Genomic DNA, 22,658 nt, shown 5'->3' with positions numbered 1-22,658 from the left:
AAACCAAAAAAAAAAAAAAAATAATAATAAATAAATAAAATAAAAATAAAAAGTTTGCCTTTTTATTCTTCTTCCTAGGAGATTTCTCTAAAGATAATTTTCAACAATTCTGTTGTTTTATTTGATCCTTATTTTTGTTTTGATATTTTCTATGGTATCTTGTCCTTTAAAAATATTATTTATTTATGTAGTCATTTATTTATTGTGTATGTGTATATGTTGGCGTGCATTATCCACTTCTGTCCCTCCAACTTTTTAAAATAGTTCAGCATTTTCGATTATCTGGATACTAAAGAGCTGCTATAAGAGACTGCATCAATAGTCTTAAACAAACTCAATGAAGGCTGATATTACTGTATCAGTCTACAACGTTTTCTTTTATATATTTAACTGCAAAAGATTCATGTAAACAGTGAAGTCCAACTGTTTGAAAGGACTTTGACAATTATTTATTAAGTCATCACTGTTAAAATTTCATATCTGAAAAAAAGAATTTCACATTTGGGCTGGTAAAATGGCTCAGCTCTGTGTTTCCAAAGTCCTCAGTTTGATCTCAGACCCTCAACATGAAAGCAGAGAGAAAAACTCCTACTACACGTCCTCTGACCTCCGAACATGCCATGGCACGCATGTTCACACATATACAAAGAGTAAATAAATTCAATACAAACCTCAAAATCATTTAAAAAACTACATGATTTCTGGAAACAACTGTCTTTTTTTAAGATTGATTTATTTATTATGTGTATTCTTAGTATTCTGCCTGCATGTATGCCTGCAGGCGAGAAGAGGGCACCAGATCTCATTGCAGATGGTTGTGATCCACCATGTGGTTGCCGGGAACTGAACTCAGGAACTTTGGAAGAGCAGGCAGTGCTCTTAACCACTGAGTCATCTCTCCAACCCAAAACAATTGTCTTAAATTAGACCCAAAAAAATTAAAATGAAAAAAATTACCCCAGTATATCCCATATCAACGACTAACAGTAAATTAACAGCCAAAAGCCAGATTTACTTATTAAAAAAGAAATAAAAATCTTCTGCATTAATTACTATACAATACTCAGTGGAATTCTCATTATGCCAAAAAGAGTGATAAGTAACTGGCCTGCAATCTCATCATTCACTTGGAAGGCTGAAGCAGAATGGCTACCACAAGTTTGTGGCAAGCTTGGGATACATGATGAGTTCCAGCTCAGCCTAAGCTACACAGGAAGACCCTAGGTTAAAAAAACAAACACACATACAAAAAAACACAAATCCCAAGAAACAAAGAAAAAAGGAAAAACTTTTAACTTAAGTGTGAATGCTATCTAGTAACATTAATATTTACTTATTAATATATCATTACTGAAAGTTATTAGTCAAATGAGATAACAAAAGTGTGAATGATATCCAATAACATTACTATTTTACATATTAATATGCAATCACTGAAAGTTACAGATCAAATGAGCTAGTGACTCATCAAGCAAGGAGGATGCGACAAAGCGCTCAGGCATGCTAAGGTGAACTGGGTTTGAAGGTTGGGCGGTGGCAAAGGGCAGGACAGAGGAGCGAACAGGCTTGACACAGAGAACAGAGAAGGCAGGAGGCTAGCAGCACAGTGAAGAAATCAAAAGGTGAACCTTCATCATTTTTACAACTTCAGGTAGGACTATGCTGATGCTAAAAATAATACCAATATGTTGTTAAAATAATGTAAAACTATATTTTTAATTTACTGATAACCATAGGCTTCTTGACTTTGAAAAAGCCACCAGCATAACACTGTTTAAATTCCCCCACTAGGTATCTTCTGTGCCAGTTCTCTGTGTTAGTTTTAGTTGTGTGACAAGATGCTGGGGTCTTACTGTCTGAACTCTCTTCACTGGTGTGCCTTACACAGGTCTTACATTACTCTTTGCATTAATTACAAAAGCTAAATCTAGCCACCTGGCTTTTGTTTTGCTGCCTACCTGGACCTTTTCTAAACAAGCAGTAAATTCCACCTAGTCTATTATCATAACCAGAATGTGAGAGATTAGTGACTGGCAGAACAACAGGGTCGGCTTACAGCCTTTCAGGCAAGAGAATATTACTTCAGGAGCAAGAAATCTGAAGCTCCCTGACCTCAACTTAGAAGCCTGCAGTTAATAATCACATTAAAGGTGGTTTTACATGCCAGACAGTTTTTGTTTCCTTTGTTGTTTTTACAATTTGAGTGTCCTTTGTGGTTACTAAGATTATATGCCAAAAGCACGTAATTAACATTTAAAATATTTAAGCCCCAATAAATTGGCCTTACAGTTTACCTGAGTTAAAAAAATATGTAAAAAATTTTTAAACTAAAATACTGCTTGTACTTATCCACAGCATAATTTAATACTTTAATTATGACAAGTAATATACTGATTCTTTTTTAAACTGAGGGATAAAAATAGGACGTTTACTAGAATCTAACAATCTAAATCAAGAGCCATATAGACCCCAGCACAGCCACACTCTCACCTTTCCCTGTTAAAGGTCAATTGTTTCTGGAAGGAAAGCAGAAAGCCTGAAGCTACACTTAGAAGGGAGCCAGGTCAAACAGCAGCTGCACAGACCTGGGGCTGGCGGCCAGGTTAGGTCAGTGGATAGGGTAAGAGGAGATGGTTTATCTTCCACAATCAAATACTTAATGACAACAAATCTAATGAACATTGCAAGCCAAAAAGAAGTATAAGTGACCTTTTTAAAGTGTGATCAACTTTCACTTAACAGTCTACTAAAGGAATTGTACCAGCTGAAACCACTTCAGCTACTTTAGTCTGGCTCACAAGTCATTCTTGGGCATCACTGAAACAAGTTTGCTGGGGATCTGGAGAGACAGTTCAGCAGTTAAGAACACTGGCTGCTCTTCAGATGACTTGGGTTTAATTTCCAGCACCGACATGGCAACTCACATCTTTTTCCATCTCCAGTCCCAAGGGATCTGTTGTCCTCTTCTAGATTCCTTGGGCACCAGGCATCCATGAATCTGGTGCATAGACATATATGGGCAAAATACCCATACATATAAAATAATAAGTAAACTAAAAAAACCAATACTACAATATGACCAACACAAATTATTTGTGTATGAAATTGTCAAAGAATAAACACAAATTATTTTTTTAAAAAAGTTAGCTGTCTTCATGTTGCAGAATTGCTCACATTGCCACTCTGCTGTGCCAATAAAGTTTACCTTGAATCAGAGGGCAGAGCTAGCTTCTAGCTGACCAAATCATCTTTGGCTGCCTTGTACACACCCCTATTCCATACTTGTGTTAAAGCAGATATGTATGTTACCTTTAAAACTTGGTTATTTTTTCAGAACAAAAGAATCGGATGTTAATAAAGACAAAACAAATAGCCCAAGTAATCCAGCCTCTTAGATCTGTCGCAGTTTCCCCAAGACTCTACATCTAGAATTTCAAAGCTGCTGAGATGGCCCAGTCTCACTTCCAGCCAGGTCTTCAGATGAATCACACAGAGACTGACAACAAACGATGCAGTCAGCTCTCCCAGGACTTGTTTTCCCCAGTTTTCTCAGGGTACCTAAAGATGTCATTGCTTTCAGACAACAGGAAGCAGCTTAGAAAATATGACACCCACATTCCCAAGAGATGGGGTTCGTGGTTTTTGTCATCATTTAGTGTGGTTGGTTGCAAATTGTTGCTGGTCATGATGAGGGAGGAAACTAAGCAAGGGAGCTGGGATTCAAGGATCTCTTTCTGAAAGGGAAAAGGGGTATAGGGAAAGGATAGAATAAAGGATACACAAAAGAAGGTGACTGCCAAACTTTGCTAAGATAAGATAGGACAGTCCTTCAAAATTCCTGCTTCACAGAAGGCAGTCAGATATTCTAGGCCTGTAGGCCAAAGATGGATGCCCCAACATTGTAGAGGAACCTCAGTCCAGGTAGCCAGCTATCTCTATCATTTCTATAGTTTTGAAAGTTGTTTGCCCTGCACTTCTAGTTTACTCACATAAGAGATGTACAGTTTATAAGGTTGAGAAATGTAAAAGTATAAGTTGTTTATCTAAAAAGATATTTTTAGGATGAAAATATAAGTTATAACAAAAAGTATTTTTGGTATAAAAGTTTGGACTCACTAAGATATGATAATACAGTACTTTTTTCAAAGATGATAAATACAAATGAACTGAGAATTGTAAATGTAATTCTTACCTGATTATTGTTCTTATTGTATAGTTTTTCCTGTGTTACAGTTATACCCTTTCCTTTTTATTTAGACAAAAAGAGGAAAATGTTGTGGAATATTTGTTTACACTGTGTAGAAGAGGTGATGTTATGATTGACTTAATAAAGAGCTTCAGTGGCTATGCAAAAGAGATAGGTAGGATTTCTAGGGAGAGAGAGAGAAAGAGAAGAAATCTAGGCATGTGGATTATGTGAGGAATGCCTGGAGACTCGGAAGAAGTCATATACACAGTACAGAGCAAAGGTAACCGAGTCACGTGACAGAACATAGATTAACAAAAACAAGTTAATTTGAGTTAATCAAGCTGGCTGGGGACAAGCATATGCTAAAGAGCAGACTTTCATAATTCATAATTAATTTTTGTACCCACATTTTTTTAAAAAGAGAATGTCTCTGTCTCTCTTTGCTTACTGAAATGCACAGTGAAGCTGTGTAGTAACTTAAATAGTGTAGTAAATTAAATAGTGACACAGGAGAAAAGTTACAATGGCATGTGGGAGGCCATGGAAGTTTAGTTCTATTAACTATTTAAGGTACTTTTGATTTTGTGAAAACAGAATACATCATGCAGTGTGTACAAACACATACTCAAAAAGTCACAGTTAACCACTTCATACTAAAAAGTATTGCAGACATAAAATCAACCTCTCCAAGAAATCAGTAAAACACACAGTATAAATTTGCAAAAGTTAAAAAAAAAATGCTACTCCTATAAACTAAGAATAGAATTAATTCTGCGAGGCTCTGCTGGTGACACTCTGGAAAACTCCAGCATTTTTCAGTCTTCATTCTTTACTACATTTATTTGTTTGCTTGCTTGTTGTTGTTTTTTGAGACAGGGTTTCTCTATGTAACAGTTCTGGCTGTCCTGGAACTCACAGAGATCCACCTGCCTCTGTCTCCAGAGGACTGGATGCACAGTGCTGTCATTCTTTGCCTCTTAAGAAGATACTAATTAGCATACTGTTTTCCTTTATACAATCAAATTAAAAGTTTGGGGCTCTTTAAAATAGTATTTTTAGAATGTTTAAAAATTATTTTAGCAATTTAAAAAATGTAATGTTTAAAATATCAGTAACTTTGGAATGTTTTTAATGTGGTTAGTTATAACACTCCTTACAAAATACCTTAAAATGGGAAGATGAAATCCATATTCTAGCAGAGCTCTTAGAAGAAAAGGAATTCCTATGGTTCTCCAAGAGCTAATCACAGAAATGATATGTTACTAGATAATAGCTTTTGTCCCTTGATCACACTTATAAATATATACGTAATGGAAACTCAGTGCAAATGCTAACCAAAAGAAAAAGAGGAATACAAAAAAAATTGACAGTACTTTTAAATATATATGTTTGTTATGTTTGTTTCTAAATAAAAAAAAATAAAAAGTTTCCTCTGGATAGTAAGTTATAGCGATTATAACAAATCTCATTGCTTTGGTAGTTGTGTCTTACTACTGTGCTCATTAAAATGTGTGCTCATTGTAAAGACCTAAAGGCATGCTAAGAGAATTAAAGAGGAAATTTAAATCTTTGCTTTTAGCAACTCTAGAAGAACTTTTAATCATATAAGATGTATTTAAAAGAAATTTAGTAAAGGGTATTACCATGCTTTACACAAATATCAGTTTGATAACTGAGACAGGAGAGTTCCTTTCTCACTTCTAATTAGATGTTTGAAGACCTGGCACATGTTAGGTGCCCTATTGTAGATTCCCGAATGAAAACATCTAACTTGCTATGTCAAAAGGTCCCCGGTCAGTACTTTGTCTTCTGGGTGTTGGGTATGGTCATTCACACATATACGCCAGAATGAATGGTCAGAAACATTCCATCTGCATGAAGACTAGTGCTTAGTTCATTAACCCAAACCACCTGTCTAAATACACCAGCAATCTGTATATCACTGTTAAGACTGAAATATCACCTTTCTAATTCTGATCAGTTTGAAAACTGTTTTTGCCACAATTAAAGGGTCAATATAAACACAGAACCTAACACTGTTTCTTATGATTAGGTTTCAGTAGTTTAAGTCTCTGAATACTACAATTCTTCACACAGCTGTTATACTGCGGAGCAGGGGATGGACGCACATCTGCTTCTTGCTTATTTCATTAATGGTTTACTCCCAGGTCCTTTCTCCACAGATAACCCAGGACCCATCTAAGTCTGCCTCCTGCATAGTTGGCTTGTTCTGGTTTGTCACTCCCCATACAATGCAAATCTCAGTGAACTCACATCTGTCACAGATCGACCCAATTCATGGGCAATCTTTTCCCATCGACCTGGGGTCCCTCCTGGGAACTTAACCATACTTCTTGTCAGCTGGTTTAGGTCCTCTTCTGTCCATTCAGGTGCCTGTAAGACATTAAAGGAAAAAAATAATTGGAAAAACGCTTACTAAAACATTAACAAGCCTGTGAAACAATTATTGGCAGAACCCTTTCTACAATGACCAATAGTACTAAACATGTATTTAAGTTTAGTCTGAGGCAGCATCTTTATTGGCAGAATGGAGTCCCAGCAGTTTTTGCAAGATTTTTATATGCATATAAGAAAATGGAAGTACTACATAATGCAAAACCAAGTTTTGGAGATACTTTAAAAAAGACCAATTTTACATTAAAGTAAAAAACCATTATCAAAGCCTTTAAGAAACTCTTGCCACAAAATGGAGTACTGCTCATACAACTCACATAATATGGCTAGCAAAATTTTGAAGTAAAAAATACTATAAAAGAAAACAAAACAGCTCTTAGATGTATACATGAAAATCTGAATAGATTGAGCATTGAGAATCAGAACCGTGCAAGGATATATTTCTTGCTCATTCTATGTAACAATAGCAGCATTCATTTTAGAATTGTTGAATTTGCCAAATGCTAGCATTCTGTAAAACTTGAGAACAAGTAAAACCTTACACCAAGAAACTCTTACACCAAGATGTGAACCGTCCAGTCCATGTAAAGTTTTTAATAGTTGGAACAGTGAAAGATTATGAAACTGCACAAAAATTCTAGCAGCAACATATTCCTGAGTTTCACTACTAATGACAACCAATGGTCAAAACCTAAAACTGAGTAAAGAAACATAAATCACTATTGGATAAGAAAAAAACATAATATGACAACTATATTCTAGCCTAAGCAGAGGCAGTAGCCACTCTGGCATTAAACAATGGGAGATGAAGGAAGCCCACCTCATTTTCCTTTAATTGAAAAGAAAGAGAAGCGGGGCGGGGGTAGTGGGAGAAAAATCTTAGAAACAAATACCTTTTCTAATCACCATTTCCGATAATGAACAAGCATACATCAGGCGGTTTGCATTACAGAACCATCAGCACAGAACAACAGTTAGAGGTGAGTGACCCCAGGGACTATCTCCATAGCTCCAGCAAAGCCTCTCCCTGACACTAATCCTCCCTGTCATTCTCCCACTGTGCTCTAACCACACTGACATCCGCCTGCCTCACTGCAAGCCTAACGGGGGCCCTTCCTGACTTTTTACTGTCTTCCCCAATCAATGGTTCAAGCATGCTCTTTTCACCATGTCCAAATGGCAGCTTCACTCATAATCAAAGTGCACTGCCCCTGTTAAAGGGCTTTCCGAAAGCCTTTCCTATTTGCATTCATTTGCAAAGCAAACTACTTTTATTCACTTTGTTCTGCTATCAAGAATGTTCCCTGAAGCAGATAAATTGGCATAAATACAACCTGCCACTTAAGAGTCAGTAAATAATAGCCAATAGTGGGGAGGATTTTATCAATCATTCTATTTTGTATCCACTAAGGGCTGAGAGCCTCGAACATATTCATCAGTGCAGCCCCTACAATACATGCATAAACTCACTTAGATAAAAAGGTAGTCTACACTGGGTCTGGCTAGAATTTCTTTGATATTTAATGAAGATCAGAAATTTAACTCTCTGTATCACTTAAGCTAAAAATTACGTGGCAGGGTTTTACTTTCTTTTTGCCTTATTTAAGGAAAAATGAGTTATTTAGATATCATTTAGAGGAACAAATTAGATTTTCAAAGAAAATACTATGCTTATTATTAAAATCCAAAGCGCTAATAAGTATACAAAATGCAAAAGCTTGAGGAGAATTTAAATATAAACTGGAAGTGCAAAATCAAGTCATGAAGAACATTAAGATCCTCACTAAAACAGGACTCAGACCAAAATCAAACTAGTGAAGTGTTCTTCAGAGCACAGCAAATCACCTGATGTCTACATTAGTTTTAACAGAAATCTGTCAAAACTTCTATTTTTAATGGATTGGTTTTCTGAAAACTTACCTATATCAATGGTTGACATTAAAAACCAATTAGATTTTTTTTTTTTGCTTTTTCGAGACAGGGTTTCTCTGTGGTTTTGGAGCCCGTCCTGGAACTAGCTCTGAAGACCAGGCTGGTCTCGAACTCACAGAGATCCGCCTGCCTCTGTCTCCCAAGTGCTGGGATTAAAGGCGTGCGCCACCACCACCCGGCTCCAATCAGATTTTTCATTTCTTGTTAATGAGTCTAGCACTACTGTTTCCTTGGGAAGGTGACAGTTTATTTAAATCAAATACCTGTACTGAGAATCTGAAAAAAAAAAAAATCACTGACTGCCTCAGCAAGCTTCCTTTTAGTTTTAGTTATTTCATGGCCACGATTTTTACGATTATTGTTAAAAGATGGGTAATAATAATAACTCGTGGGCTGAAATCTGAGTGTGGCCTTTGAGCTACTCATTATCCCCCCTCCCACAGCTGCAAGGCACTTTGGCGAATGTGTAATTCCTCAGCAATAGTTAGCGGTGTTTTTAGAAGGGACAGAGCCCACTGTGATCCAGCTACTCCAGCAGTCATGAGGGTGGCCGTGGTGTGAATGTATTCTCCCTGTTCTAATACAGACCCAACTGTAGCTGTGAAAGTCAAATGAATGCATAAGCATACTGCTTTGCCACTTAAAACCATGTGTGTCCAATATTACCGAAACATCGGGCCAAAAATTCATGGCTGCAGTAAAGTAATGGAAGATACCACATGGTGAGGGACAGCTGTTGTGACTACACAAGCATTCCAATTTTGCATCAGAAAAGCCCCACTCTGGGAATAAATCTCCATATTGAATACAAAATAAAAAGTAAGTTTTCAAATTATTCAATATTTTATGTAATGACCCCCAAATATATATGCATAAGAATGAGTAGGGAAATTTAAATTGTATTATCAAAATAAGACTCCTTTGGGATGGATTTCTGTCATAAAACTGCTATGTTCAAAGACTTGTTGCCTCTGAAAATCTTTAATATTCCTGTTACAGGACTTGGAGGTGGCAAGGGAAAGCTTGTTGTTATTTTATAGAACCTACATGCAGTTTCCCCTTCCAGTTTTGGACCATAAAAACGAAATATAAAGTATTATGCAATTTATTTGGCTAAAAAATCACGACTACATTGAAAGAAAAATGTGCATTACTTGCTGCATTCCACATCTGAATAGTAAAAGGTCCTTTCCTACTTCATAGTTAAATGTTTGTATTGAACCATTTTTAGTTTGCTTAATTCAACTCAAAGTCTTACAAATTTTACTTAAGAAAATATTTTAATATTCTGTCACTTGATTAAAATATCAGTTACAGGGCTATAGTGTAGATAGTATTCCTCTAACTCTATATTTTGTACAGTTTTAGTATGCATTTGGTTTTCAGCTATATAATTTATTTTCCAATTTTAAAGTGACTTTGACAAACTTCTGTGTAAACTAATGGTATGTTAAGAGCAACAAAATGAAAACTAAAACATCTCAGATTTACTTTCACTCTTAGGAAGATAAATTCTTGAGGCCCTTCTTCCTGGCTTGTAGGTGGCTACCTCTGACCATCTACAAGGGCTCATAATGAAGCTGCTTATGGAGCCCACTGCAATCTCTGTTTCCATGAGCTGGACAAAGCAATATATGCTCCACTAAAGGCTGGGCACAGAAGAGGACTCCGCTCCTTTGTTGCTGCTTTCAGTGTTAAGCAAGTGCTCCACTACTGCGATAAATCCATCAACAAGACTAATTTCTGTGTGGCTCTTACCAAAATTTGACATAGTTACCTTGTAATGAAGGAGAATATTCTGCCTGGGACATTTCCCTGTTCACTTTTGGCAGATTTGATTTATTGTGGAGTTTAGATTTTCTCTTGGAGCCATGATGGTGTCCTGTGACTGTGAATCTTTCTCAAGTGACTACAGTTGTCATTCTCATCAGGTCAACTAAGCTGCACCACACTCCTGTAGCTCTTGAAAGTAATCTTGTCATGGTTTTAGCCTTTCAGATGGTTTGCAGTCAGCCAACAGTATACCTTTCAATGCTAAAACCACTGAACAATGAGCCAGGAGTCAAAAATATTGGATGCAATCTCCATGTTCCCTATTGTCTACAGACATCTGGGATTGCTGAACACTGAAAAGGCTTCCTCAAACATCAACTCCAAAAGTTGAATCTAGGCAATTGGAATTCTGTGTGTTTGAGGCCAACCTGATTTACATAGTAAGTTCCAGGACAACCAGAGCCACCAAAAAATAGAACAACGCTCTGTTGCATGATGAGGGTGGGTCCTTTCTCCCGGCCGCCTGGCTAGCTTACCTGAAATAATCACACACAGAAACTGCATTCATTTAAACACTGCCTGGCTCATTAGCTCTAACTACTACTACTACTAGTACTACTAGTACTACTAGTACTACTAGTACTACTACTACTACTACTACTACTACTTCTTCTTCTTCTTCTTCTTCTTCTTCTTCTTCTTCTTCTTCTTCTTCTTCTTCTTCTTCTTCTTCTTCTTCTTCTTCTTCTTCTTCCTCTTCCTCTTCCTCCTCTTCTTCTTCTTCTTGTTCTTCTCCTTCCTCTTTTTTTTTTTTTTTTTTTTTTTTTTTTTTTTTTTTTTGGTTTTTCGAGACAGGGTTTCTCTGTGGCTTTGGAGCCTGTCCTGGAACTAGCTCTTGTAGACCAGGCTGGCCTCGAACTCACAGAGATCCGCCTGCCTCTGCCTCCCGAGTGCTGGGATTAAAGGCGTGCGCCACCACCGCCTGGCTAGCTCTAACTTCTTATTGGCTAATTCTTACATCTTAATTTAATCCATTTCTGTTAATCTGTATATTACCACAAGGTTGTGGCTTACTGGGAAAGATTCAGCATGTCTGACCTGGTAGCTCCATGGCAGCTCTCTGACTCTGCTTTCTTCCTCCTAGAATTCTGTTCTGTCTTCTCCACCTACCTAAATTCTGCCCTATTAGGCCAAGCAGTTTCTTTATTGATTAACCCACAAAAGCAATACATAAACAGAAGAACCTTCTACATCAACACTCCCCCAAACAAACAAAAATTCTGAATCCCTCTCTTGTGTTTTCCTCATCTTTACCCAAGAAAGAAATCTTTTCCTTTAGTTACTTTCTACATAGCCAACGGAAGATGGTAATAGATATTTACTTAGAAAATTTAGGATTCATCCTTAATTGCCATGACCTTCATCTTTTCCTGATGGCAACCACAGGCCAGTCTGGTTAATATACTTTTTGGGTGAGATCATACCAAAGGGTGTAAGAGAATCAATCTAGTCCTGGTTCAATCACTTCAAATTTCTTGCAGGATTCACAAAGTCCTAGATCATGGCCATATGGATGAATATACTTCTTGCCAATACAGTTGTAAGTGGGGTCTGTAATTTGTATAAAACACTGTGTCTGTGCTTACTGCTGGGGCAAGGTCATCTGATATGGCCATGACGAATGAGACCAGGCCAGTTGGAGAAGTCGCAAAACTTAAGCTATGGCAATTTTATTGAGAGCAATCAGACCTTTTGTACCTTTATCAACAACAGAATATAATGGCAATTGTCAGGATCAATACAGTAGTAGTTGCCAGGACACAATGAAGTTTGAAAGCTATACAGGGTACATAAGATTAATGTCCAAGACCAATTGTTCTGTCAAACTTCATGTTTCCTTGACCACCAAGGGAACATATAGAGGAACACTAAGAGGCCTGAGACTTCACTGTCTGAGGGAGTGCCCCAATCTCTCAGGAACCGGAGGGTACAGTGCCCCAGAAGCCATGGGCTCTAACCTGAAAAACCTATGAGAAATGCCTCTCAAGGAAGCTAGGCCAGGCCAACTCCATGGTTTCCTGCAGAACAGCCTATCTTCTTGTACCTCTTGAAGAAAAGGAGGAGGCTAGATAAAAATTCAGGGATGGTTGAAAGGAAGTGTAAGTTTATAATTATGGGAATGAGAGATACTAATTTTCTTTATTAGAAAACAACAGGGGCTGGAGAGATGGCTCAGAGGTTAAGAGCACTGCCTGCTGTTCCAGAGGTCCTGAGTTCAATTCCCAGCAACCACATGGTGGCTCACAACCATACTGTAATGAGATCTGGTGCCCTCTTCTGGCCTGCAAGTATACATGCAAGCAGAACACTGTATATGTAATAAATAAATATATTAAAAAAAAGAAAACAACAGTTTCAGTTAATGTTGGAGGTCCTTCTGTCTATGTGTTGCTTTCATTGGTTAATGAATAAAGAACTGCTTTGAGCCTATGGCAAGGAAGAACAGAACTAGGCAGGGAACGCTAGGCTGTATGCTGGTAGAAAGAAGGGCAGAGTCAGAGAGAAGCCATGGAGCCACTGGAGATAGATGCTGGGAACTTTAGCTGGTAAGCCACTGCCACGTGGCAATACACAGATTAATAGATATGGGTTAAATTAATATGTAAGAGTTAGCCAATAAGAAGCTAGAGCTAATGGGCCAAGCAGTGATTTAATTAATACAGTTTCTATGTGATTGTTTTGGGTCTAAGCTAGCCGGGCATCTGGGAACCAACAAGTGGCATTTCCTCCAACATCAGTCCTGATAAGGGTCTGATATCCAGAGTGCATAAGAAATTCTCTTGAGCTGATGAGATGAACCAGCAGTAAAGGTATTTGCTGTACAAGTCTAGCCATCTGAGTTCCATCCCCAAGCCCCATGTAAAGCATAGAAGGAAAGAATGGACTCCACAAAGCTCCCCTTTGACCTCCACACATACATGCCCCAAATCCACACACGAAATTAAACCAAAACTTTAATTAGATTTATATATTTTATGTGAGAATATTTAGTCCGCACAGATCTATATATACCATGTGCATGATGTATGCCCATGAAGTTCAGAAGGGGCACTGGATACCCTGGAAATGAAGTTACAGATGGTTGCAAACCACCATGTGGGTATTGGGAATCGAACCCAGGTCCTCTGTAAGAATAAATGCTTTTAACCACTGAGCCGTCTCTCCAGCCCCTCCCTCCCCCCCAAAATTCTTACTACTAAAAAACTTTCAAAAGGGGCAAAGGCATATTTCCCTGCCGTGCCTAGAGGACACTATCTAGCAAGATGCATCCTGGGCAATTCCAATCCTTCTGGCCCCTCTTCTGCAATTTTCCCTGAGCCTTGGGTATAGGGTTGCACTGCAGATGTATCAGTTGGGATTGGGCACCATACAGTCTCTTCTTTGCATTTTGACCAGTTGTAGGTTTCTCTAATAGTCTCTACCAATTGATAAGGAGTGAGAGCTCTATTTGTCTGTTGTTATAATGATAAATATTAAGAATACAACGAGTTGATGGTGGAGTGTGTGCCTTAAATCTCAGTACTCAGGAGGCAGAGGCAGGTGGATCTCTGTGAGTCTGGTCTACAGAGCTAGATCCAGGTCAGTTACACAGAAAAATCCTGTTAAACAAACAAACAAAAAACACTCAAACCAAACCAAACCAAAAGAAACAAATACAACAATATTATTGCCCAAATAAGACCTGAACGATGACACTACTAGCTGACAAGCTAACATAGGCAGGAGAGATGCCACATGGCCCCATACTTAGATGAGAAGCTATACATTTCTGAGAGATGTAAATCAACCTCCTCCAGGAATGGGTTAGTACACAGGATGTTCAATATCTAGTTGTTAGCCAAGAATGTATGCATGTACAATGTATAAGCAACAGTAGACTCAGATTATATATACACATGTAGCACACACACACACACACACACACACATATATATATACATGTAAAAATATTAAAAGACATAAATTGGGGAGAAGGTAGGGTGGTAGAGATGTAGATACAATGTTTATGTATGAAGTTTTAAAAAAATGGGCAAAGAATCTTAACAAAAATTTCTCCAAAGATGGTATATAAATAGCCAACAGCTGGGCAGTGGTTGTGTATGCCTTTAATCCCAGCATTTGGGAGGCAAGAGGCAGGCAGACCTCTGTGAGTTGGAGGTCAGACTGGTCTACAAAGCGAGTTCTAGAATGACCAGGACTGTTAAACAGAGAAACCCTGTCTTGAAAACAAAACAAAAAAAAAAGCTGTAACTACAGAAAAATGTTTAACACTACTAAGAGATAAAAAAGCAAGAATATGCACATTATAATCACAGTAAATTTGAACTTGAGGTCTAGTGATGAGTAAGTGAGGCAGAGAAATAGGCTCTGGTGGGGTTGGATGAGAAGCCACACAGCTCTGCAGGTCTATTAGTTGATAGTCACTATGCAGAGTTCTACGCATTTCCTATGCATCCTGCTATTCAGTCCTCAAGAGAACTTTGGAAATGTGATTATCTACTGTGAAGAGGCACTGAGGTCATAGAACTTGCTCAAGATCTACAAATTTGATCACAAATTTTCCCACTACTAAAAATCCACCAATATTTCCCATTTCCTAAGGAAAAAAAATCCTAAGTTCCTCCATGGGGCATCTAAAGACTAGGTATCTGGATCTGGCCTACCTCTCTAGCTTTATCTCATCTTAACCTCTGCCTCAGATACCTTCAGCTAGCTAAAACTACTGGTGCTAAATACTCAAGCCATCTATCTCACAGTTCTGATCCTTTGGAATAGCTTCTTTCTATCTAGAATGCACAGTTCTAAGTTACCTACCCAGGAACTCCCTCCCCTCCAGAACTGCTTTCTCTGAGAAGCCTTCCTAACTCCCCAGGACACCTAAATTAATCCTGCTAAGTTACCTCCATAACATTTTAAGGTTTTATTGAAATTACTGCATTATATTTTGACAGCCCCTTCATAAACTATTTCTGAGTATAGACTGCAACCACCTTGGATTCTCATACATCCTCGATGGCAACACATTGTAAAGGCAGAACTTTGGGGGACAGAAAAGAATTCATACAAAAATAGACTGTTACTAGGTAGGAAAAAGTTGGAGACACACTAAATGCGGGCAACTCTTCTTAAGTGGGAATGGTGGGAATGACAACAACTACACCCACACCCAAGAGCAGTGATGGGGGTTCAGAGCTCTTGGTTGTGCAGTCAGAGGTCTACCAGAGAATATTTTCATGTCTCAGAGGACATTTTAATTTATAGATTTATAGCTCTTAAAATTAAATGTGATCTCAAGAGCACAACTATTCTATCTTCAGGCAGAAAATTTTCTGTATTATCCTACTGGGGAAAAAACTGAAACCAAAAGAAATTGAAGAGATTAAAAAAATCAGGACAAATGATTGATAAATGCTATAGGGAAAATTAAAAATCTGTTGTTTTTTTTCTCTTCTATTTTACAGGGGTGCATCTCAGTATTTTTCAAAGGTTACAATATTCAATAGAATGGCACTCGATTCTTAGGGCACTAGAATCTATTTAAAGCATGAAAGTTAACATTTTTAGTAATTATATTTGCTTAAAATAGACTCATTTCAATTAGAAATATTCTAGTTCTATGCCCTATTTTCCAGCAGGAAGAAATAGAAAGCTACAAAAGTCAAGAAAACCTTAAGGTCACGGGGGACCTCAGGCTCCCCAATTTTGGCTCAATAATTCATTGGCAGTTCCTGAGGTTACAAACCTAAATGTTGTGAATGTTGAAAAGAAAATCTGTGTCAAGACAAACTGTTGAAAGTGGCAATCTTTTGAATGTTTATATAAAATTAAGGTAGTGTTAGAATTTACATGATATTATTGTAAGGATAAGGTTTGCTTTTTTTTGTTTGTTTGTTTGTTTGCTTTTTTGAGACAGAGTTTCTCTGTGTAGTCCTGGCTGTTCTGGAACTTGCTTTGTGGACAAAGCTGACCTGGCCTCAAACTCTGAGATCCACCTGCCTCTTCCTCCGGAGTGCTGGAATTAAAAGCATGTGTCACCACTGCTTGGCTAAAGTTTGCAAATTCTATAAATCAAGATGAAGGATTTTTACCCTAGAAAATAATTTCCAGTTTTATTGCAGATAAAGCTCAGAGCTGCTTTGTGGTAGCATGTGGAAACAGCTAACACTGCTGCTGCTACCGAATAGAAACTACTATTCCCGTGGAGAACTAGTGAGTTCAACCTGCCATGGTTCACACAAGGGCTGTTTAGTAGCAACGTTCATCCTCTCAACTTTGTTTCTTCCACATTAGTCACTGATCATTCAACATTACTATAAGCCTGTTGTGTTTTGAGGACAATCAGAAGAAGTATTTTGGTTTGCTTTTATCTGTTGATATGCTTGTTATACTAAATTAAAACTCTCAAGTAGGGGGCTGGAGAGATGGTTCAGTGGTTAAGAGCATTGCCTGCTCTTCCAAAGGTCCTGAGTTCAATTCCCAGCAACCACATGGTAGCTCACAACCATCTGTAATGAGGTCTGGTGCCCTCTTCTGGCCTGCAGACATACAGACAGAATATTGTATACATAGTAAATAAATAAATATTTTTAAAAAAATCTCTCAAGTATTAAAACAAGTGAAAGGGCTAGAGATCGTTAATGGCACCGGCTGTTCTTCCATTCAAAACCAACAATTGGGTCCCTGGCGGGGCTACCCACCTCTCACCCAGACCCAGATTTAATTTCCAGAACCCACTTGGCAGCTCACAATCATCTGTAACTACAGTCCAGAGGATCCAACATTCTAGTCTGGCCTCTGCAAGACACTGCATGTATACTGTGCACATACATACAAGCACGCAGATCACCCATGGCCATAAAATTAAATAAATTAAAACATAAAAGAATAGTAAAGTAGGGGCTGGAGAGATGGCTCAGTGATTAAGAGCACTAGTTGTTCTTCCAGAGGACCTGCGTTCAATTCCTAGCACCCACATGGCAGCTCACAACTGTCTGTAACACCAGTTCCAGGAAGCCCAACACCCATGGCAAAACCACCAATGCATATAAAATAAAATAAATTAAAAAAGAAAAGCAAGCCGGGCGGTGGTGGCGCACGCCTTTAATCCCAGCACTCGGGAGGCAGAGGCAGGCGGATCTCTGTGAGTTCGAGGCCAGCCTGGTCTACAAAGGGAGTTCCAGGACAGGCTCCAAAACCACAGAGAAACCCTGTCTCGAAAAACCAAAAAAAAAAAAAGAAAAGCAAAGTACTTAATTTTTATTGATTAAACTAAAAAAACCACCCTATTGATTGGTGTCATTTAAATGTGAGTACAGAGCATATCGTAGGTCAGAAATTTTAATACAGGATGAATATGAAAATTTATCAGCTCTTTCTAGAGACTGGAAAACAGAAATGAATGAGAAATCACACCATGAAATTAGAGAAAACAACTGAAACTGAAATGTCTAAAAAAGGAGTTAAGTAAATGGTGGTATACAGCATGGCTGCAAAAATATGTGTTTTATCTGACCTTGTGGTACTGTTGTTATTCTTGGCATCTGTTGCCCTCGTCCTAGGACCATCTTACAGATGCAGAGGACTGGTCATGAAGTGATTGGAATAAAACAGGTAAATATCCACAGTGTAGGATGTATCACTCCTTTTCAGGGTTGAACAGTATTTTATTATATACAGATACACGCCATAGTCTGTCTATCCATTAATCTACTGACGGACATATAGGGTAGTTCCTCTTTTTTTTTTTTCTATTGTCACTGATGTTAGTATTCAGGCATCTGTACTAACCTAACCTTAGGGTCCTGACAGGATATGTCCTCAGCTGCAATCACTAAAAGCACCCCATCTGCATAGTCTCTGTGTTCCCTTATAAAAAGCAGGCCTTGCCTACCTCCTTTCTCTTTCTTTTTCTCTTTCTCTCTTATCACTCTTGTCCCCAGAGACCAATCTCTGCTCCCCTCTCTGTCCCATTTTCTGCCCCTTCTCTTTCCTCTTCCAATAAACCTCCCATGTGAGCCGTGTTGTATGGCATGACTCCTATTCAGCCGATTTTAAATAAACAACGTTGGTGCCATGAGACTTAGCAGGCCCTCTTGGAGCTGAGGCGCATCTGGATCCTAGAACCTGGTCCACATACAAAAGCCTCACTTCTCCAACTAACGAATCACTGGGTCCCCCCATCCAACACTATCATGATTGGTTGGCTGCCCTTCTTCACCTCTGGCCATTTTCCACAAGTGAGGACTTGTCTCTTGAGTATGGTTTCTCACCTTTTGGCCTCATCAAGTCCTTATACCAGGCAACCATGGCTCTCTTGGGCTCATAGCCTTCAGCCCCCATTATCTGCATCACAGGACAGGCTGTGCCTATGTAATCCGATTCCCTCTGATTTTCTGTGATCCTAAGAATTGCAGACTCTTGGATTTATTTCTCTACCTCAATGGAGGTAGAGTCATGGGAACTGTCGTCAGACCTAGTCTCAATACCCCTTAGATATCAATCCAAATGGCTGCTTCCCAGCATTTCCTGATTTTTTTTTAACGGGACCTTGGCAACATCCTGCCAGTTATCCAATAGGTGGAAGGAGGTAACACCCTTTCACTCTTCTGCTTTTCCCCTCCCCCAATACACCTCTTACACTAACTCTGTTGCTTGTGGCATGTTTACTTAGTGGCAGGACCCACTGAAAGTAACTACTTCATGCTGGGACCCTACCCATCTGCTCTACCCTCAACAGATTCGCTCTCTTCCACCTGCAACACATCACTTTCTCATTCACTGATGGCTTTGCCTTCCATTCAAAACCAACAATTGGGTTTCTGGCGGGGCTACCCACTTCTGACCATTCCCCTGGATGTGAGGCTTCCTTTCTTGAGCACAATCCTTTCCTTAGCTTCTGGCTTTTTCTGAAGTCCTGGTACCAGGAGACGGTGTCTTTCTTGGGCTCAGAGGACTTGGCCCCTGTTCTCGCATGATGTGTACTAAACAGCTTGTGCTCAATCTGATCCTCCTTGGATCTCTGGGATGCTAGCATATTCAAGCCTTTGATCTTTTTTCTCCCACTCTGCCCCATCCTTGGTGTCATACACCTCCTCACTCCCATTGGGATATCTTTTGGAGACCCAATGACCACTCCTTTCAAATCAAATCAGATCTGGCCTTAGTACCTTGTAGGAGATAGTTGGGAAACTGAGAAAGAATTCTCCATTTTCTTCCTTTTTCATTGCTCCAAAACCTGTCTGCTCTTCCTCTCTAAACGTCCTGTCTAGGTCTGCTGCAACATAGGAGTCAGAGATAGAGACAATCCTCAGGCCTGGGGCCCTGTTCCCTTAAGCTTCAGAAGACACTGAGATCAACTGCCTTGTCCCCAATTCCAGAAGAATGTGGCTTCACCTCAGAGTTCACTTCAGTGAACTCTACTGGATTGGGAACCCCATTTGGAAGTGGATGCTTTCCTTCCTGACCTGTCTCCTCCTCCTATCTTTAATAACCACACCCTACTTCATCCATTTCCCTATGAATGATACACTCAAAAATCTCTAACCATTCCTAATCAGCTATTGTTACAGAACTACCAACTGTTAGCCACAGAGCTGGAGGCACAAGACTACAGAACATGTCCAGGTGGTGAGAACCAACAGCACACTAGAGGTATTCATGACCCCCAGGTCCAGAAAAGAGTCTCACAGAACTCTTTACTATTCCTTTATTTAAAAGGTACTAACACTACAATGACTTCCCTCAGTAATCAACCTGTGTTTCTTGGTTAATTGGATAGAAAGAGGGGGTCCAGGAGATGCTGTGGTGATGAGAAATGATAAGGTGTTTTAAGGTTTGTTTATTTAAAGAAAGCTTAAGTGGTGACAAGGAAGGCTGACTTCAGATGTTTAAAAGAATGAAACATGTTCCACATTTCTCTCTCACTATGCTACGGTTATATTAAGACTCTAGAAGTTCATAGTTTTAACATTAATCAGTGGAATTCTGATAAGCTATTAATCTGGCAAGGTACTATTACTATGTGAGTATACTACTTTTTCTGTAATGTGGATTTTGGTACAGATTACAAACAGTGGGAATGCTAAATGTGTCTAAAACTTACCTTTTAATAAACTCTAGGAATTCTTGTGAGCTCCAGGGAGTCAACTTGGATCCACCTTGAACAGCATTTTGCCAAGTCCAAGTGGCGCTGGATGGTTTCATAGTGCCTGGACAGTGAAGTGAAACTGCCAGATACCCCAGGACAGTTTTCTCAGGGACCCCAAAGATGATCTACATTCCCCAGGTCAGCAGGAAGCAGTCACGAGAACACGGCGTCCTCATTCCCGCCTCATCTGCTACCCCTTTCTAACCCCTCACCTTTTTATAATAAATAAAAGGGAGAATGCTAGTATTCAGGCATCTGGACTGGCCTGCCTTTAGGGTCCTGATAGGATACATCCTTAGCTGCAGCCACTAAGAGCACCTCCTGTGCACATTTGCAACGTTCTCTTATAAAAGACAGGACTTGTCCATCTCCTGTGTCTCTTTCTCTCTTCTGCCACTCTTGTCCTCAGGAACTGGTCTCTGCCCTCCTCTTTGTCCCCTTTTCTCTCTTCTTCCAATAACCTTCCCATGTGTGCCCTGTTGTATGGTGTGACTCCTTCCAGACGACTTTCAAGATTATAACAACTGGTGCCGCTGTGAACTGGGTTTATGTGTACACGCCTGGGCCTGTTTTCAGCTCAAACTATATTCCTATGAGAGGGATGGCTGGGTTATATGGTCACAAGCTAACTTTCTGAGGAACTACCAGGTTGTTTTATATATCAGCTGAACCATTTCCCATCTTCACTACAACAAGGATTCCACTTTCTCCATATTTTCATGCTATTTTCAGTTACTACAATCATTTGAATGAGTTTATGCTGGTATCTTACTGGTTTTCATTTCCCCGATTCTGAGGAACTTAGGTAGTTTTAAAATGTGTTTATTGGATATCAGCTTATTTTCTTGGGAGAAATGTCAAATCAAGTCTATGGTCAATCTTGGTCTTAAAGTTTTTTTGTGTGGTTTTTTTTTTTTTTTTTTTTTTTGTATTTTAGTTTAGTTTTGTTCTGTTTCTCTGTGTAACAGTCCTGACTGTCCTGAAACTCTGTAGATAAGGTGGGCCTTGAACTCAGAGATCCACCTGCCTCTGCTTCCCAAGCTTTAGAATTAGAGGCATACGCCACCACTGCTTGGCGACACGTTAAGTTTTTAACTTTGTTCTTGATGCCATATTCAAGGAATCATGACCAATCTAGTGCCATAAAACTTCCCCTTTGTTTTCTTCCAGTATTTTCCTTGTTTAGCTCTTATGTTTGTCTTTGATATTTGTTTTGTGTTAATTTTTCTATATGGTATAAGGTCATCACTCCAACCTCTACTAATTTTTTTTTAATGCATGTAGGTATCTTGTTTTCTCAGCATTATTTATAGATTCCCCTAGCCCCTGCAAATGTTTCTGGGATCTTTGTAGAACATTATTTGATCATACTACAAAAGTCTGTATCTAGGATCTTTATTCAACTCATTGGTTCTTAAGTTTATGCCAATACCTCTTAGTCTGATCATATACCTTTGCAGTAAGGTTGAAGCCAGGAAGTCTGGGATCTTGCCTCTGTTCTTTTCAAGACTGCCTTGTCTGTTTGGACCCTTACGCTTCCACTTTGCTGGAGAGTCACTGAATGGAAAGGCATTTCATGTGCACTGGGTGGTGACTTTCAGTGCAGATCATTCACTTTTAAAACAAAGTTCAAAATCACTTTGTCCACTCAATTCTACTAGCTTATTAGCAGATAGTTTCCTTCTTTCCCTCTTGTTTCCCTTGGGGCTACATAAATTGCATCATGCCATAAAGTCTTTTCCGATTTGACAGCAATGTTTTTAAGATTTACTCAAATTGGTGCATATAGTTTTAATTTGTTAATTTTAACTTCTATGTAAAATTCTGTTATTCATCTGATTCCCAGTATGGCTGAAAAAATTTACCACAGAGTGCCTTGAAACCACAGAAACTTATTTTCTCACTATCAGGAGGGTAGAAGCCTCTTGATATTATTTTGGAAGTTTATGGGACAGTTCCATTCCCGCCCTCCCTCCCCGCCCCGTGCTGATTTCTAGCAATTCTTGGTGTTCCATGGACTGCAGACATCACTCCAATATCTGCTGTGTAACCCTAAGGACTCTTTTCTTGAGGTTGTTCTATATACCTATTCTTTCTTTCTAAATACTGCATATCACTGATTTTAGGGTCTGTCTTTTTAAG

At 38.9% G+C, this 22,658-nt stretch overlaps 1 protein-coding gene across 1 annotated transcript in view; it reads right to left on the bottom strand.

Moving 5' to 3' along the window:
* The window catches only part of Dnajc1 (DnaJ heat shock protein family (Hsp40) member C1), a 177,671-nt gene that overhangs the window by 20,747 nt on the left and 134,266 nt on the right, over positions 1-22,658 (bottom strand). Inside the window, exon 9 of the mRNA XM_057787983.1 lies at positions 6,464-6,583. Within this exon, the coding sequence (XP_057643966.1) occupies positions 6,464-6,583 (120 nt within the window). The remainder of the gene's footprint in view (positions 1-6,463; positions 6,584-22,658) is intronic.

The sequence above is a fragment of the Chionomys nivalis genome, chromosome 13, assembly GCF_950005125.1.
Source record: "Chionomys nivalis chromosome 13, mChiNiv1.1, whole genome shotgun sequence".
Taxonomy (NCBI): domain Eukaryota; kingdom Metazoa; phylum Chordata; class Mammalia; order Rodentia; family Cricetidae; genus Chionomys; species Chionomys nivalis.
This window is presented reverse-complemented; position numbering and strand designations above follow the sequence as displayed.